This window comes from Triticum aestivum, chromosome 5B (assembly GCF_018294505.1).
Source record: "Triticum aestivum cultivar Chinese Spring chromosome 5B, IWGSC CS RefSeq v2.1, whole genome shotgun sequence".
Lineage (NCBI taxonomy): Eukaryota > Viridiplantae > Streptophyta > Magnoliopsida > Poales > Poaceae > Triticum > Triticum aestivum.
Genome location: NC_057807.1, coordinates 587,511,671 through 587,529,976, shown reverse-complemented (window position 1 = coordinate 587,529,976; position 18,306 = coordinate 587,511,671). Strand labels below are relative to the sequence as shown.

Sequence of the window (18,306 nt, the reverse complement as noted above, 5' to 3'; positions counted from 1 at the left end):
GTCGGATCAGATCGGACGGCTATCCGCAATGTTCGGTCGAACAAAACCGCCGCCCCGATCGATCCGATCCTACCCTAGCCAGTTTTCCCCCACGCGCCGTTCTCTCCTCCTCGTCTCTGTCCCGCAGCGGCGAAACGGGGGCAGCGCCCCGGCCGCCCACGACGGCGTGGACCGGCCACCGCACCGTGCCCGGTCGCCGGCGACGGCGACGAGCGGCACCGGGCCGCGCTGGCCTCTTCTCTTTCTTACCTCCTTCAAGTTCTCCCTTGTCCAACAACAGAGAGCGAGAGAGAGAGAGCAGAGAGGCGCAGCGGCTTTCCTGATGCGGCGGGTTGGGGCCACGCCGGCCGCCGGCGACGGCGTCGAGCCGCGCCGCGCGAGCCTGCGTTTCCTTTTGGCCCTCCCCCTTCTTTCCTCCTCCTGTGACAGAGAGGGCGAGAGAGAGGCGCGACCGAGCCCTCTGGTCTCCTACGCGCCCGCTCCTCCTCTGCTCCGCTTGGAGGCGACGACCGTGGCGCCATTGCCATCCCCTTCGCCGGCTGCGCGTTCGCCTTGCCGTGAGCGCGTCGCCGTCGAACGGTTTGGCCGCGGTGCCCTTTGCCCCGGTCGGGGTAGAGTTCTTCTTCCCGAAACCTCAGCATGCCGATGCGAGTCGGAATCGAGAGGAACGGCGCGGCCGTTGCGGTGGCGCAACTTTTCCGACGAGGAGTTTTTTTTTCTTTCCCTCTTTCTGCTTCGATTCGAGATCAAAATCATATCTGTGATCGTTTTCTTTTCTCTTTTGATTCGTTTCCGAATCTTTCTTTCCCAACTTGATGTAATCACTAGACAGGCTCTGGATACCATTGATAGACTTACTGGATCGACTAGGAGTAGATCAGTGGGATATTCTTTGTATTCAGGTGTTTACCTTCTTGTGGCTCGAGGACGTTCCGATGCCGGCCATGGTGACGGTGGCCGGTGGTTGTGGATACGGCGGTGATGGCAGAGAGTGCGTGAGCGGCGGCGGTGGAGTGGCTGCTGGCGCTTCCCGTCGCTTCAGTGCTTCCCTCTGGATCGGATAGGGTTAGGAGTGGGGAAACAGTGGTGGCGACGAACCTCATGCCCTGTGCCCTGGTCCTCACCTTCTCTTTACTAGTAAGCTTGTACGTGCAATGGACGTCTCGACTTATACAAAAACAATATAATACTGCTTGAATATTAACAAAGCCATTATACATGATTCATTATCCATGGTAAGCTGTTAAAAAATAAATAATTGCTCACAGAACAACAGACTATGAGTAGGATATGATATAAATGAATAAACAATATCCCATCTCGGTTGAGATGCCTTCACCAAGATTATGTTCTCTGCTTCGTCTTTATCCAGATTCATTACTGAAAAGGTATTTAAGTAGTTCAATGATCATCACATAAGCTTGCACATGCAATGCACGTCTCGACTTATCCACAAACAATATACTGACTAAATCAAATGATGGGACAATCAATTTTATTTTTTGACAAGCACCTAGTCATAAGTAAACCACAAAAAAACATGCATTCAATATTACTAATATGTAATACTACTTGAATATTAACAAAGCCACCATACACGATTCATTATCAATGGTAAGCTGTTAAAAAACAAACAATTGCTCACAGAACAACAGACTATGAGTAGGATATGACATAAATAAATAAACAATGTCTCATCTCGGTTGAGATGCCTTCACCAAGATATTATGTTCTCTGCTTCGTCTTTATCCACATTCATCACTGAAAAGGTATGTAAGTTGTTCAATGATTAGCACACCCTATCCGAGATAAATAGTACTTTCCTGGACAAACAGTTAGAAGGAAAGCCACTTCGCTAGCAGTGTTGGAGTTTTGTATACGTAGTTGTACTACCAGGGCAAGAAATAACAACATAAAAAATCTAATATAACATCATGATTACATGGACACCTCATTGGCCCATGAATGTATTCAGAATTGCTAGAAATTTAGGGTTTGCGGTCTACCCACTATTCCTCTGCACTTATTCGTGGTGACGCTCAGAATTCGCATATCTGGGGCTAGGGGGTAGGGGGCTTCTCTAACAGAAATGACCCTAGATTGCCATCACATGGCATTACCATGTGACATTGTGATGTGTTCGTGTGCTTATAAATCATAGTCATCTTCCTTGAAATATAATTTAGGACATGTAAGAAAGCAAAATGTACAGTAACACATGCTGGTAGCATGTGGGGGCCAGGGCGGCAACCTACCATCAGCGAGCTATCATAGCTTGAGAGCGTTTACCACAACACATAGCATTATAAAGAGGGGAATATAGAACAACACATATGCACAACCCAGGAATGATGGAGATTATTCCTAGCAACCCGATTTTCATACCAGAACAGGGATACACCATTCACACATCAATATAACATCGAATAATTCTGTAGATGCATAAGCATAAACATACCAGAACAGGGTGGGGACCTTCTAAAGATTGGAGTGGTGCTGCATTCCTGTCTTTTCGTGAGCATATTATCAGCCTAGATGTGCAAAAAACAAAATCGATTGGTATTACACAGGGATTACAAATTAAAAAAGTCTTTTCTTAGACCAACATGTATTGTGTTTATAATCATTCAGAACAAAAATTAACTTAATACTGAACTTAGAACAAATGATCGAGTACCTTAAATCCTAAATAGAAGAAAGCTCCCCGGTATGCAATGTCCGGGAGTTCGTATGTGTATATTTTGGCCTCCTGATGGAGGCGTTTCATGAGTAGTCTTGTGTTGACCTTACTGCCTAAGTGCACTTTGCACTGTCAGGTGTTTTCTTTTGATTCCTCTACTCCCTTAGAGCCCTTTATAGATTCTTGTTGAAATCTTAATACGGAAGCAAAAATTGCTACTTTTAGTCAAAAAATAAATAAATAGCAGAACAAAGCCAATTTTGTAGTTCTAAACATGTTTTGTTAGCAATTTACCAACCTACTATCGATTGCCTCAATGATCTTCTTGTAGTCGAGAGCCACCAACTCGCCACGGACCCAGGTCATCTAACCGGACGCCTTGCCATTCCGCCACTAAAACATAAGAACATTTCTGATTCCTTCTTCACTGCATCCAGTGTTATGCAGGTATCTCCCTTGAGGCTCCTCGTTCCCTTGTTGAGTTGTCCCGACTCCGAGTTCTGACTTAGCTGCCAAATAATGAACATGATTTTATTAGTTCCAACTATATCTTTTGTAACTAATTAAAACATGCACAACTTTTGTCTGTCAGCTCTATAAATTACATTAAAAGTAGAATAATCATAATTACAATTTCGCAAGTAATCTAGCTGTTATAGTGAACCTACTGGAAAGATGGAAATAAATTTCATCAATGAGAAGGATACTAAAGGTCTATATCTGTATGGATTTGTCCTGAACAATTCTGAATGGCAGAGAGAAAGCTAATGTCGACAGGGAAAAATGGGTAGCATCAAGATCATATGTTTTAAACAAAAACAACTCCATGTAGCCCAGCAGCTGGAACATCAATGTAATGATCCAATCAGAAGCCTGGAGTGAATTACTATGAACAAATAGAAATGGGTGTCTTCATGCCTACCAAAAATAACATAAAAACGTTCTCCACCTCCCCAAACAAACCATTGCTTCCACAACAACTTATTTTTTCGCCACCTTGTTCCTAAAAAATCCAACAAAAGCATTATCGAAAGAGAATAACATGTTATGACGTGCTAACTGAATTCCTACACTACTGTAGGATGGTTGGCCTGGCGAATTCAAGAGTTAAAAAGTGATAGGGAAAATAGATTATAAACAGTTAAGCTGAATCGGTTATGAACTTGAAGTTGAGAAGACCATGTACAATTAAGAAACACTGTAGATCAGCATACGTTCTGGTCTACTGTAAAACTAAAACTAAACATGTCAATCGTTGCAAAGATGGGAAAATATTGGCAGGTTAGTACAGTGAAAAGAGATGAAAGAGGCGACTAATAAGCTAGAAGGGGTGCAGCATGGTGAAACGAAGAAGAGAGCAAATCAACCACTTGCTTGACTTCCTTACCATGTCCTTGACTCCATGTCCACCCAGTTCGTACTATGCTTAGCCAGTGATAGAATGTATTTTCTGTCTGGGTGAGTTGAACTGAAACTCTGAAGCGGGCATCGTTCTAAACACTGCGTGTGTCTGTATGTCCACAGAAATTAGAGGGAGCAACAGAGATTATGAGGGTGTGTGCCTACGGACCCAAACTTACAGAGAAAACCCAAGACAGCAGGAATGCTGAAGAGATCAGAAGATGGCGGGGCAAACACGGCGGCGTGTTGCCTCATAGTGCACATCCATGTCTAACTCTCGGTCCTTCTTCTCCGTGTCCTCCTCCTCCTCTCCTGTCAGGGTCGTCGTCATGATCTGCCACAGAAAAAATATAAAAAATGAACACGTCGCTCGATCAGAACAATAGAGGGAACCATCGTGTCAGGGCCACTGTAGGGCGGCCGTCAGAATGGAGGGCAATGGAGGTTCCCCGCGTCGTCCTCTGCGTGGAAGACGCCTCGATCCGCAGGGGCTCCGGGTGTTGGGACTGGCCAGGTTGGAGGAGAAGAGTAGGGGGCGCGTGACGGACGCCAGCGGCTCGGGAAGAGGATGAAGGAATCGAGGCGTGGCCCGCGGAGTGGCGGCGTGGCGGAGGCGGTGTGGCGGCGGCCAAGCTGCGGCTGGGGAGGCGGCGAAGGGGGCGGCAGGGGAGGCTCCCGGCGACCCGCAGCGGGGGCGGGCTCCCGCGGCTAGGGAGGCTCCCGGCGACCCGCGGGCGCTTCCCGTGGCTCCGGCGGCGCGAGGAGGCGGTGAAGGGCGCGGCTGCGGGAGGCGAACGGCGCGGCTGTGGGAGGAGGAGGAGGAGGTCGTGCGGGAGAAGAAGGAGATCGTGCGGGTGGGTTGTTTTCTTTTTTTTATTACTGCGGGGCAGATTACACTGTGGCTTATTGCGTGGTTGGTAGCTTTAAACACAGAATAATTAAGGACCATTAGATTTTAACGATGAATAGATGTGATTGTTTGGATCTGCCTCTCTCTTTCTTTTATAGTGGTAGTAGATAGCACTGCGCGACAGGGGCCCACCAGCCTTGTTTGGGCTGGACGCCCCCGATCAAGGCGTGGGTCAAGGGCCCAATGAGCCGTTGGGCCCATTGGAGGAGAGATCAATCTAACATAACGTTCCTCGTGCATAAGCATCAAAACATGGTTGCTCGCACCAATGTCTGATGCTTGGCGGCCACGCTTAACCGGTCACCACCAAACCACCACTGGACTGGAGATTTTTAATAAATACAGTACGTTTCATGTCCCCTGCTTCCTCACGAATTTACTCCAGCGTCCAGTCCTCAGCTGAAGCTAGTAAAGCTGACTGACAAAAATATGCAGAACCCGAGCGTAGACGAGCAGCCTCTGCTCGTGGAGCGGGACGAGAATGTGGCCGCGTCGGAGGCGAAGCGACTGCTGCGGCTGGCGGGGCCGCTGGTTGCAAGTGGCCTCCTCCAGTGCGCGCTGCAGCTGGTGTCCGTGATGTTCGTGGGACACCTCGGCGAGCTTCACCTCGCCGGCGCGTCGCTCGCCACCTCCCTCGCCAACGTCACCGGCTTCAGCTTGTTGGCCGGCATGGCGAGCGCGCTGGACACGCTGTGCGGGCAGGCGTTCGGCGCGCGGCAGTACCACCTCCTGGGCGTCTACAAGCAACGGGCGATGCTGGTGCTCGCGCTGGCCTGCGTCCCCATCGCCCTCGTCTGGACCAACACCACCCGGATCCTCCTGTTCCTCGGCCAGGACCGGGCCATCGCCGCCGAGGCCGGCGCCTACGCGCGGTGGCTCATCCCGTCCCTCGTCCCGTACGTCCCTCTCACGTGCCACATCCGGTTTCTGCAGACGCAGAGCATCGTCGTGCCGGTCATGGCCAGCTCCGCCGTCACGTCGCTGAGCCACGTCCTCGTGTGCTGGGCGCTGGTGCACAAGGCGGGCATGGGGAGCAAAGGCGCGGCGCTGGCCAGGGCCGTCTCCTACTGCACAAATCTGTCTATACTGTCCATGTACACGAGGCTGTCCGGCGCTTGTAAGAGGATATGGAAAGGGTTCTCCATGGAGGCCTTCAAGGAGCTGCGCCAGTTCGCGGAGCTCGCCTTCCCGTCGGCCATGATGGTTTGGTGAGAGAGATCAAATCCTCAACAAGTCTTGTTGATCGTCTTCGTCGATCGGATGCATGCGTATCTGGTTTCGCAAATGAATTGTTTTTGCACCTTTTCGAATGTGCAGCTTGGAGTGGTGGTCGTTTGAATTGCTTGTGCTGCTCTCCGGTCTGCTGCCTAACCCTAAGCTCGAAACCTCAGTATTGTCCATATGGTAATATATATCCAGAAAACCTTTGCACGCACGAGGTGCAATTTCCACAAATTTTTGCCCTTTCATTCTTTCTAAGTCGTTGATTAATTATTGAATTCTGCAGTTTCAATACCGGCGCTCTCATGTTCATGGTGCCATCTGGTCTCTGCACAGCCATAAGGTATCGTATTCGCATCGTATTGTACCCCGAAACGAAATTCACAAACAAAATGTGGAATAGCATGCTGATTAATTATTCTCTTTGCTTTTCCCCGGCCGTATATACATACATACATACATCTATATCTATATTACTATCTAGTGTATCAGTTTTGAAATTTTGAATCTCATGACCAGGAAGCAACCTGAACCATTGATATGGTCCATCCAATGGTTGGAAATGCTCGGATTCGCTGCTACAGTACCAGTGAAGCTACTGTTGTTCTCCGGAACCATCGACAGATAACCAGTGCTAGCCAAGCTACTGTTGTTCTCTAGAACCATCCACATATGGCAATGCTGGAAAAATCCACATGCTTGCTGCTGTTGTCGTCCATCCGTACACGTAGCTGGCTGTCTCAGCCGCCTTGGCAGCCGGTCCATAAGCATCGGTAACGCACGTACTAATCGCGTCATCGCAGAGGGATGAGCTAGCTGTTGTGCAATGCACCAATCGAACGAGGGAAGCCAATGCGTGCATTTGCACGTACATGTATACTAGTACAATACAGTACACGCTTTCCAATGAACTTGGTGCCGGTAGGCCTCAGGCAGCGAAGCTGGCGACCAGACTGGTCGTATGCCTGGCCCTGCTGGAAGGCTCGGTGATCTCTGTCACAATGATTCTGCTACGCAGATTCTGGGGTTACGTGTACAGCAACGAGGAGGAAGTCGTGGCATACATCGCCAGGATGATACCTGTTCTCGCCATGTCTTTCTTCATGGACGGAATCCATACTTCTCTTGCTGGTACGGCCGGGCCGGCATACTACTACTTATGTAGTACTCCCTCCGTTCCTAAATACTCCTTCCGTTTCTAAATATAAGTCTTTTTAGAGATTTCAATACGAACTACGTACAGAGGAGTATAAGGCTTTATAGAGATTCCACTAGGTAGACTACATACGGAGCAAAATAAATGCATCTAAACTTAAAATGCATCTATATACATCCATATGCGGTTTATAGTGGAATCCCTACAAAGACTTACATTTAGGAATGGAGGGAGTACAAAATTAAAAGAAATCTGGACATATGATGGCAGCATGCATGATCTTTGTCTCAACATTAATTAATTTCAGGTGTGCTAACTGGATGTGGTGAGCAGAAGATCGGCGCGCGTGTCAATCTCGTCGCCTTCTACTTAGCAGGCATCCCCTTGGCCGTGCTACTTGCATTTGCCCTGCATTTCAACAGGATGGTACGTAGTATTCCTTTAATATAGATTCACTCATTTTACTCCACTCTAAAAAGACTTACATCTGGGAACGGAGGGAGTATAAGTCTTACTAGCGTATCCTGTCACTGGCCATGTAAATGAATATGCATCAACAGCCCCAATTGTTGCGCTTCTGCTTCCAACAGGGGCTTTGGCTCGGCATCGTTTGCGGCAGCCTCATCAAGCTTCTGTTGCTCATGTGGATCGTACTTTCTATAAACTGGGAGAAGGAGGTACGAACCCGAGATTTGGATATACTGAAGGAAATATGCCCTAGAGGCAATAATAAAATTATTATTTATTTCCTTATTTCATGATAAATGTTTATTATTCATGCTAGAATTGTATTAACCGGAAACATGATACATGTGTGAATACATAGACAAACATAGTGTCACTAGTATGCCTCTACTTGACTAGCTCACTAATCAAAGATGGTTATGTTTCCTAACCATAGACATGTGTTGTTATTTGATTAATGGGATCACGTCATTAGAAGAATGATGTGATTGACATGACCCATTCCGTTAGCCTAGCACTTGATCGTTTAGTATATTGCTATTGCTTTCTTCATGACTTATATATGTTCCTGTAACTATGAGATTATGCAACTCCCATTTACCGGAGGAACACTTTGGGTGCTACCAAACGTCACAACGTAACTGGGTGATTATAAGGAGTACTACAGGTGTCTCCAATGGTACATGTTGGGTTGGCGTATTTCGAGATTAGGTTTTGTCACTCCGATTGTCGGAGAGGTATCTCTGGGCCCTCTTGGTAATGCACATCACTATAAGCCTTGCAAGCATTGCAACTAATGAGTTAATTGTGAGATGATGTATTACGTAACGAGTAAAGAGACTTGCCGGTAACGAGATTGAACTAGGTATTGGATACCGATGATCGAATCTCGGGCAAGTAACATACCGATGACAAAGGGAATAAAGTATGTTGTTATGCGGTTTGACCGATAAAGATCTTCGTAGAATATGTAGGAGCCAATATGGGCATCCAGGTTCCGCTATTGGTTATTGACCAAGAATAGTTCTAGGTCATGTCTACATAGTTCTCGAACCCGTAGGGTCCGCACGCTTAAGGTTTCGATGACAGTTTTATTATGAGTTTATGAGTTTTGATGTACCGAAGGAGTTCGGAGTCCCGGATGAGATCGGGGACATGACGAGGAGTCTCGAAATGGTCGAGACGTAAAGATCGATATATTGGACGACTATATTCGGAGTTCGTAAAGGTTCCGAGTGATTCGGGTATTTTTCGGAGTACCGGAGAGTTACGGGAATTCGCCGGGGAGTATATAGGCCTTATTGGGCCATACGGGAATAGAGGAGAGAGGCCGAAAGGAAGGAGGCGCGCAGCCCCCCTCTGGTCCGAATTGGACAAGGGGTGCGGCCCCCTTTTCCTTCCTCCTCTCCCCCTCTTCCCCCCTTCTCCTACTCCAACAAGGAAGGAGGGAGTCCTACTCCCGGTGGGAGTAGGACTCCCCTTGGCGCGCCCCCTCCTAGGGCCGGCCTTCTCCCCCCTTGCTCCTTTATATACGGGGGCAGGGGGGCACCTCCAGGCACGACAACACAAGTTGATCTATGGATCGTTCCTTAGCCGTGTGCGATGCCCCCCTCCACCATATTCCACCTCGGTCATATCGTCGCGGAGTTTAGGCGAAGCCCTGCGCCGGTAGAATATCATCATCGTCACCACGCCGTCGTGCTGACGGAACTCATCCCCGGCACTTTGCTGGATCGGAGTCCGAGGATCGTCATCGAGCTGAACGTGTGCTGAACTCGGAGGTGCCGTACGTTCGGTACTTGGATCGGTCAGATCGTGAAGACGTACGACTACATCAACCGCGTTATCATAATGCTTCCGCTTGCGGTCTACGAGGGTACGTGGACAACACTCTCCCCTCTCGTTGCTATGCCATCACCATGATCTTGCGTGTACGTAGGATTTTTTTTGAAATTACTACGTTCCCCAGCAGTGGTATCAGAGCCAGGTTTTATGCGTAGATGTCATATGCACGAGTAGAACACAAGTGAGTTGTGGGTGATACAAGTCATACTGCTTACCAGCATGTCATACTTTGGCTCAGCGGTATTGTTGGATGAAGCGGCCCGGACCGAAATTATGCGTACGCTTATGCGAGACTGGTTTTACCGCCGTGCTTTGCACACAGGTGACTACCGGGTGTCAGTTTCTCCAATTTTAGTTGAACCGAGTGTGGCTACGCCCGGTCCTTGCGAAGGTTAAAACAACACTAACTTGACGAACTATCATTGTGGTTTTGATGCGTAGGTAAGAATGGTTCTTGCTAAGCCCGTAGCAGCCACGTAAAAATTTGCAACAACAAAGTAGAGGACGTCTAACTTGTTTTTGCAGGGCATGTTGTGATGTGATATGGTCAAGACGTGATGAGATATAAGTTATTGTATGAGATGATCATGTTTTGTTGAAGTTATCGGCAACTGGCAGAAGCCCTATGGTTGTCTCTTTGTTGCATAAGATGCAAGTGCCAAATAATTGCTTTACTTTATCGCTATGCGATAGCAATAGTTCCAAGAGCAATAGTTGGCGAGACGACCATGTGACGACACATTGATATAGATCAAAATGATGAAGATCATGGTGTCATGCCGGTAACGATAGAGATCATGACAGTACTTTGGAGATGGAGATCAAAAGGCGCAAGATGATCATGGCCATATCATGTCACATATTTTGATTGCATATGATGTTTATTTGTTATACATCTTATTCTGTTTTGTTTGACAGTAGCATTATAAGATGATCTCTCACTAATTATCAAGAAATGTTCTCCCTGAGTATGCACCATTGCGAAAGTTCTTCGTGCTGAGACACCACGTGATGATCGGGTGTGATAGGCTCTACGTTCAAATACGACGGGTGCAAAACAGTTGCACACGCGGAATACTCAGGTTAAACTTCACGAGCCTAGCATATACAGATATGGCCTCGGAACACGGAGACCGAAAGGTCGAGCGTGAATCATATAGTAGATATGATCAACATATTGATGTTCACCGTTGAAACTACTCCATCTCACGTGATGATCGGACATGGTGTAGTTGATATGGATCACGTAATCACATAGAGGATTAGAGGGATATCTTTCTAAGTGGGAGTTCTTAAGTAATATGATTAATTGAACTTTAATTTATCATGAACTTAGTCCTGGTAGTATTTTGCAAATTATGTTGTAGATCAATAGCTTGCGTTGTTGCTTTCATATGTTTATTTTGATATGTTCCTAGAGAAAATTGTGTTGAAAGATGTTAGTAGCAATGATGCGGATTGGATCCGTGATCTGAGGTTTATCCTCATTGCTGCACAGAAGAATTATGTCCTTGATGCACCGCTAGGTGACAGACATATTGCAGGAGCAAGATGCAGACGTTATGAACGTTTGGCTAGCTCAATATGATGACTACTTGGTAGTTTAGTGCACCATGTTTAATGGCTTAGAATCGGGACTTCAAAGACGTTTTGAACGTCATGGACCATATGAGATGTTCCAGGAGTTGAAGTTAATATTTCAAGCAAATACCCGAGTTGAGAGATATGAAGTCTCCAACAAGTTCTATAGCTAAAAGATGGAGGAGAATCGCTCAACTAGTGAGCACGTGCTCAGATTGTCTGGGTACTACAATCGCTTGAATCAAGTGGAAGTTAATCTTCCAGATAAGATAGTGATTGATAGAATTCTCTAGTCACCATCACCAAGTTAGTAGAACTTTGTGATGAACTATAGTATGCAAGGGATGACGAAAACGATTCCCGAGCTCTTCGTGATGCTGAAATCGACGAAGGTAGAAATCAAGAAAAGAGCATCAAGTGTTGATGATTGACAAGACCACTAATTTCAAGAAAAGGGCAAAGGGAAAGAAAGGGAACTTCAAGCAGAATGGCAAGCAAATTGTCACTCTCGCGAAGAAGACCAAAGCTGGACCAAAGCCTGAAACTGAGTGCTTACACTGCAAAGGAAATGGTCACTGGAAATGGAAATACCCTGAACATTTGGTGGATAAGAAGGATGGCGAAGTGAACAAGGGCATATTTGATATACATGTTATTGATGTGTGCCTTACTAGTGTTTATAGTAGCCCCTGAGTATTTGATACTTGTTCAGTTGCTAAGATTAGTAACTCGAAACAGGAGTTATATAAACAGAGACTAGTTGAAGGGGAAGTTATGATGAAAGTTGGAAGTGGTTCCAAGATTGATATGATCATCATCGCACACTCCCTATACTTTCAGGATTAGTGTTGAACCTAAATAAATGTTATTTGGTATTTGCGTTGAGCATGAATATGATTTGATCATGTTTATTGCAATACGGTTATTCATTTAAAATCAGAGAATAATTGTTGTTCTGTTTAAATGAATAAAACCTTTGATGGTCATACACCCAATGAAAATAGTTTGTTGGATCTCAATCGTAGTGATACACATATTCATAATATTGATGCCAAAAAATGCAAAGTTGATAATGATAGTGCAACTTATTTGTGGCACTGCCGTTTGGGTCATATTGGTGTAAAGCGCATGAAGAAACTCCATAAAGATGGATTTTCGGAATCACTTGGTTATGAATCATTTGATGCTTGCGAACCGTGCCTTTTGGGCAAGATGACTAAAAACCCCGTTCTCCCGAACAATGGAACAAGCTACTGACTTATTGGAAATAATGCATACCGATGTATGCGATCCAATGAGTGTTGATGCTCGTGGCAAGTATCGTTATTTTCTGACCTTCACAAAATGATTTGAGCAGATATGGGTATATCTACTTGATGAAACATAAGTCTGAAATAGTTGAAAGGTTCAAAGAATTTCAGAGTGAAGTGGAAAAATCATCATAACAAGAAAATAAAGTTTCTGCGATCTGATCGCGGAGATGAATATTTGAGTTACGAGTTTGGTCTTCAATTAAAACAATGTGGAATAGTTTCACAGCTCACGCCACCTGGAACACCACAACGTTATGGTGTGTCCGAACATCGTAACTGCACTTTATTGGATATGGTGCGATCTATGATGTCTCTTACTGATTTACCATTATTGTTTTGGGGTTATGCATTAGAGACAGCTGCATTCACGTTAAAAGGGCACCATCTAAATCCGTTGAGATGACATCGTATAAACTATGGTTTAGCAGTAAACCTAAGCTATCGTTTCTTAAAGTTTGGAGTTGCGATACTTATATGAAAAAGGTTTTCAACCTGATAAGCTCGAGCCCAAATCGGAGAAGTGCGTCTTCATAGAATACCCAAAGGAAACTGTTGGGTACTCCTTCTATCACAGATCTGAAGGCAAAACATTCGTTGCTAAGAATGGATCCTTTTTAGAGAAGGAGTTTCTCTCGAAAGAAGTGAGTGGGAGGAAAGTAGAACTTGATGAGGTAATTGTACCTGCTCCCTTATTTGAAAGTAGTTCATCACAGAAATATGTTCCTGTGACTACTACACCAATTAGTGAGGAAGTTAATGATGATGATCATGAAACTTCAGATTAAGTTACTACAGAACCTCGTAGGTCTTCCAGAGTAAGATCCGCACCAGAGTGGTACAGTAATTCTGTTCTGGAAGTTATGTTACTAGACCATGACGAACCTACGAACTATGAAGAAGCGATGGTGAGCCCAGATTCCGCAAAATGGCTTGAGGCCATGAGATCTGAGATAAGATCCATGTATGAAAACAAAGTATGGACTTTGATTGACTTGCCCAATGATCGGCGAGACATTGAGATTAAATGGATCTTCAAGAGGAAGACGAACGCTGATAGTGTTACTATCTACAAAGCTCGACTTGTCGCAAAAAGGTTTTTGACAAGTTCAAGGTGTTGACTACAATGAGATTTTCTCAACTGTAGCGATGCTTGAGTCTGTCCGAATCATGATAGCAATTGCCACAATTTATGAAATCTGGCAAATGGATGTCAAAACCGCATTCCTTAATGGTTTTCTTAAAGAAGAGTTGTATATGATGCAACCAGAAGGTTTTGTTAATCATAAAGGTGCTAACAAAATGGGCAAGCTCCAACGATCCATCTATGGACTGATGCAAGCATCTCGGAGTTGGAATATACGCTTTGATGAGTTCATCAAAGCATATGGTTTTATACAGACTTTTGAAGAAGCCTGTATTTACAAGAAAATGAGTGGGAGCTCTATAGCATTTCTAATATTATATGTGGATGACATATTGTTAATTAGAAATTATATGGAAATTCTGAATAGCATGAAAGGATACTTGAATAAGAGTTTTTCAAAGCAAGACCTCGGTGAAGCTGCTTACACATTGAGCATCAATATCTATATAGATAGATCAAGACGCTTGATAAGATTTTTCAATGAGTACATAACTTGATAAATTTTTGAAAATAGTTCAAAATAGAACAGTCAAAGAAGGAGTTCTTGCCTGTGATGCAAAGGTGTGAAATTGAGTAAGACTCAAGACCCGACCATGGCAGAAAATAGAAAGTGAATGAAAAGTCATTCCCTATGCCTCAGTCGTAGGTTCTATAAAGTATGCTATGCTGCGAACCAGACCTATTGTATACCTTGCTCTGAGTTTGACAAAGGAATACAATTTTGATCTAAGAGTAGATCACTAGACAGCGGTCAAGAATATCCTTAGTGAGGACTAAGGAAATATTTCTCGATTATGGAGGTGATAAAAGAGCCCGTAGTAAAGAGTTACATCGGTGTAAGCTTTTACACCGATCCAGATCACTCTAAGTCTCAATCTGGATACATATTGAAAGTGGGAGCAATTAGCTAGAGTAGCTCCATGCAGAGCATTATGGACATAGAATATTTTGCAAAATACATACGGCTCTGAATATGACAGATCCGTTGACTAAACTTCTCTCACAAGCAAAACATGATCATACCTTAGTACTCTTTGGGTGTTAATCACATCGCAATGTGAACTAGATTATTGACTCTAGTAAACCCTTTGGGTGTTGATCACGTGATGATGTGAACTATGGGTATTAATCACATGCAGATGTGAATATTGGTGTTAAATCACATGGCGATGTGAACTAGATTATCGACTCTAGTGCAAGTGGGAGACTGAAGGAAATATGCCCTAGAGGCAATAATAAAGTTATTATTTATTTCCTTATTTCATGATAAATGTTTATTATTCATGCTAGAATTGTATTAACCGGAAACATGATACATGTGTGAATACATAGACAAACATAGTGTCACTAGTATGCCTCTACTTGACTAGCTCACTAATCAAAGATGGTTATGTTTCCTAACCATAGATATGTGTTGTCATTTGATTAATGGGATCACGTCATTAGAAGAATGATGTGATTGACATGACCCATTCCATTAGCCTAGCACTTGATCGTTTAGTATATTGCTATTGCTTTCTTCATGACTTATACATGTTCCTGTAACTATGAGATTATGCAACTCCCATTTACCGGAGGAACACTTTGGGTGCTACCAAACGTCACAACGTAACTGGGTGATTATAAAGGAGTACTACAGGTGTCTCCAATGGTACATGTTGGGTTGGCGTATTTCGAGATTAGGTTTTGTCACTCCGATTGTCGGAGAGGTATCTCTGGGCCCTCTCAATAATGCACATCACTATAAGCCTTGCAAGCATTGCAACTAATGAGTTAGTTGTGAGATGATGTATTACGTAACGAGTAAAGAGACTTGCCGGTAACGAGATTGAACTAGGTATTGGATACCGATGATCGAATCTCGGGCAAGTAACATACCGATGACAAAGGGAATAAAGTATGTTGTTATGCGGTTTGACCGATAAAGATCTTCATAGAATATGTAGGAGCCAATATGGGCATCCAGGTTCCGCTATTGGTTATTGACCAAGAATAGTTCTAGGTCATGTCTACATAGTTCTCGAACCCGTAGGGTCCGCACACTTAAGGTTTCGATGACAGTTTTATTATGAGTTTATGAGTTTTGATGTACCGAAGGAGGTCGGAGTCCCGGATGAGATCGGGGACATGACGAGGAGTCTCGAAATGGTCGAGACGTAAAGATCGATATATTGGACGACTATATTCGGAGTTCGTAAAGGTTCCGAGTGATTCGGGTATTTTTTGGAGTACCGGAGAGTTACGGGAATTCGCCGGGGAGTATATGGGCCTTATTGGGCCATACGGGAATAGAGAAGAGAGGCCGAAAGGAAGGAGGCGCGCAGCCCCCCTCTGGTCCGAATTGGACAAGGGGTGCGGCCCCCTTTTCCTTCCTCCTCTCCCCCTCTTCCCCCCTTCTCCTACTCCAACAAGGAAGGAGGGCTTGGCGCGCCCCCTCCTAGGGCCGGCCTTCTCCCCCCCTTGCTCCTTTATATACGGGGGCAGGGGGGCACCTCCAGGCACGACAACACAAGTTGATCTATGGATCGTTCCTTAGCCGTGTGCGATGCCCCCCTCCACCATATTCCACCTCGGTCATATCGTCGCGGAGTTTAGGCGAAGCCCTGCGCCGGTAGAATATCATCATCGTCACCACGCCGTCGTGCTGACGGAACTCATCCCCGACACTTTGCTGGATCGGAGTCCGAGGATCGTCATCGAGCTGAACGTGTGCTGAACTCGGAGGTGCCGTACGTTCGGTACTTGGATCGGTCGGATCGTGAAGACGTACGACTACATCAACCGCGTTGTCATAATGCTTCCGCTTACGGTCTACGAGGGTACATGGACAACACTCTCCCCTCTCGTTGCTATGCCATCACCATGATCTTGCGTGTACGTAGGAAATTTTTTGAAATTACTACGTTCCCCAGCATATACTGTATTATTTTTCTTTCTCGGGACAGCAATATGTTGTTTTTCTATTCGATTCCAGGCAATCAAGGTAAAAGACATGGTGTTAGGATCTTCTCTTCCGGTTGCATGAAGATAATATATCATGCGGCCAAATCGCATGTTGCGGTCTGAATGGTTAAGCGGCCTTTCGAGCTCTCACGTTAATTCCTAGAAAACGCACCGAAAGAAAATGTTGGGTGAGATGGACCAATGATCGAATCTGCAATTCATTTCAAAGGCTGGTCCTACTCATTTCGTATGAGACATGGTTTTTCTATGGGAAATTATTTGATTGCAAAATGAACAGTTGTCCTTTCCATTGATGATGATATCTACTAGTCCTAAAGGGTGAAACAAATGGACAGACCCATTCGGGGGGATGCAAAGAGAAGACACGACAATTATAAGAGGCGATTATCCTTAATTAATCATATCTAATTAATTCTTAACATTCCTCCATGCTCTCCGCTTGGACTATGTAGAAATCATCTTGAAAAATATTCCTCCAAAAACCTGTGAAAAAATATGAGAAGATATACATAATACGCCATAGAAATTCTTTTCAAAAACCTAGTGAAAAAATAAGGAGAAAATGGCATATCAGAATGCTTGTATTACTATTGCCTCATTAAAAACCTTATATAATAAACCATTTAGGAAAAAATCATAAAAAAAAGAGTGCAATAGCAAATATCCGAAGATCTCAAACATGTTAGCATGGGAGCAAACTCTCCTTGAATCTTGCAAAACACAAAGTCATCTCCTACTTAGCATATTTCTTGAATGAAGAACTTGGTAAATAATTTGTGAACAAATCACCAAGATTATGGTATGACTTCGTTTGCAAAATATTTATCTTCCCACCTCTGTATAACCCATGGTTAAGGAAAATACTTTCGGAGCAATACTTTGTAATATTCGAAAGCACGGCCTCTCCACAGTTTGCAAGAGTACGATCTTCATGATCCGACAGCGCTTTGCAGTCTAGAGCTAATCATCGCCGGAGAATTAGAGGGAGAATATTAGAACCACCCTGGGCTTCTAATTATGAGGACCTGAGAGGATTAGATTTAGCTCTAATTGGACCAACTAGAACTAGAACTAGAGGAGGCTCCAAAACTTGACTACAAAGGACAAAATCCTCTAGTATATATACTTTGAAGGGAGAGGGAGGGGATTCCCTCCACTTGCGCCGGCCAAGGGGCTGGTGGAGTCCAATTCCACCTCCCAAATTTGGCCTCCCCTTTGGGCGCCTCCACTAATGGGCCTTAGGGCCCACTAACTCTCCCCGAATAGGCCTTTTCTTATTTTCTTTAGCCCATTGACAATAACTTCCAGGGGCCTGCTATCATATTAGAGCCCTTTATAATTTATACTCTCTCTGTTCCATAATGTAGTGCCTATAGATTTTTACAAAAGTCAAACATTACAAACTTTGACCATATTTATAGAGAAAAGTAGGTACATCTAGAATATCAAATGCACATCATTGGATACATCATGAGTTATATTTTTAGAATGTACATGTTTGGTATTATAGATGTATAATATTTTCTCAATACGCTTGGTCAAAGTTGGCAATGTTTGACTTTCACAAAAATCTATAGGCACTACATTGTGGAATGGAGGGAGTATTTAAGTCCTCAAAAACAATTT

General features: G+C 44.6%; 1 protein-coding gene and 1 long non-coding RNA gene across 3 annotated transcripts; one reads left to right on the top strand and one right to left on the bottom strand.

The window, feature by feature from the left end:
- Nucleotides 1-1,550: 1,550 nt before the first annotated feature.
- Nucleotides 1,551-4,930, bottom strand: LOC123113443 (uncharacterized). Of its 2 annotated transcripts, XR_006456022.1 has the most exons (7): nt 4,261-4,930; nt 4,068-4,190; nt 3,603-3,683; nt 2,979-3,189; nt 2,678-2,873; nt 2,459-2,531; nt 1,551-1,761 (listed from the first exon to the last, which is right to left on the bottom strand). It is a non-coding gene; the product is annotated as an uncharacterized lncRNA (long non-coding RNA). The 2 variants fall into 2 exon arrangements; XR_006456023.1 differs by lacking the exon at nt 3,603-3,683 and having other exon boundaries at nt 4,261-4,929.
- A 490-nt stretch (nt 4,931-5,420) lies between these two features.
- Nucleotides 5,421-16,741, top strand: LOC123117030 (protein DETOXIFICATION 16-like). Its single transcript, XM_044537884.1, has 7 exons — nt 5,421-6,199; nt 6,309-6,395; nt 6,499-6,555; nt 7,096-7,343; nt 7,676-7,794; nt 7,959-8,045; nt 16,691-16,741. Exons 1-7 carry the CDS (start codon nt 5,421-5,423, stop codon nt 16,739-16,741), a joined length of 1,428 nt encoding a protein of 475 aa, XP_044393819.1.
- Nucleotides 16,742-18,306: the final 1,565 nt, after the last annotated feature.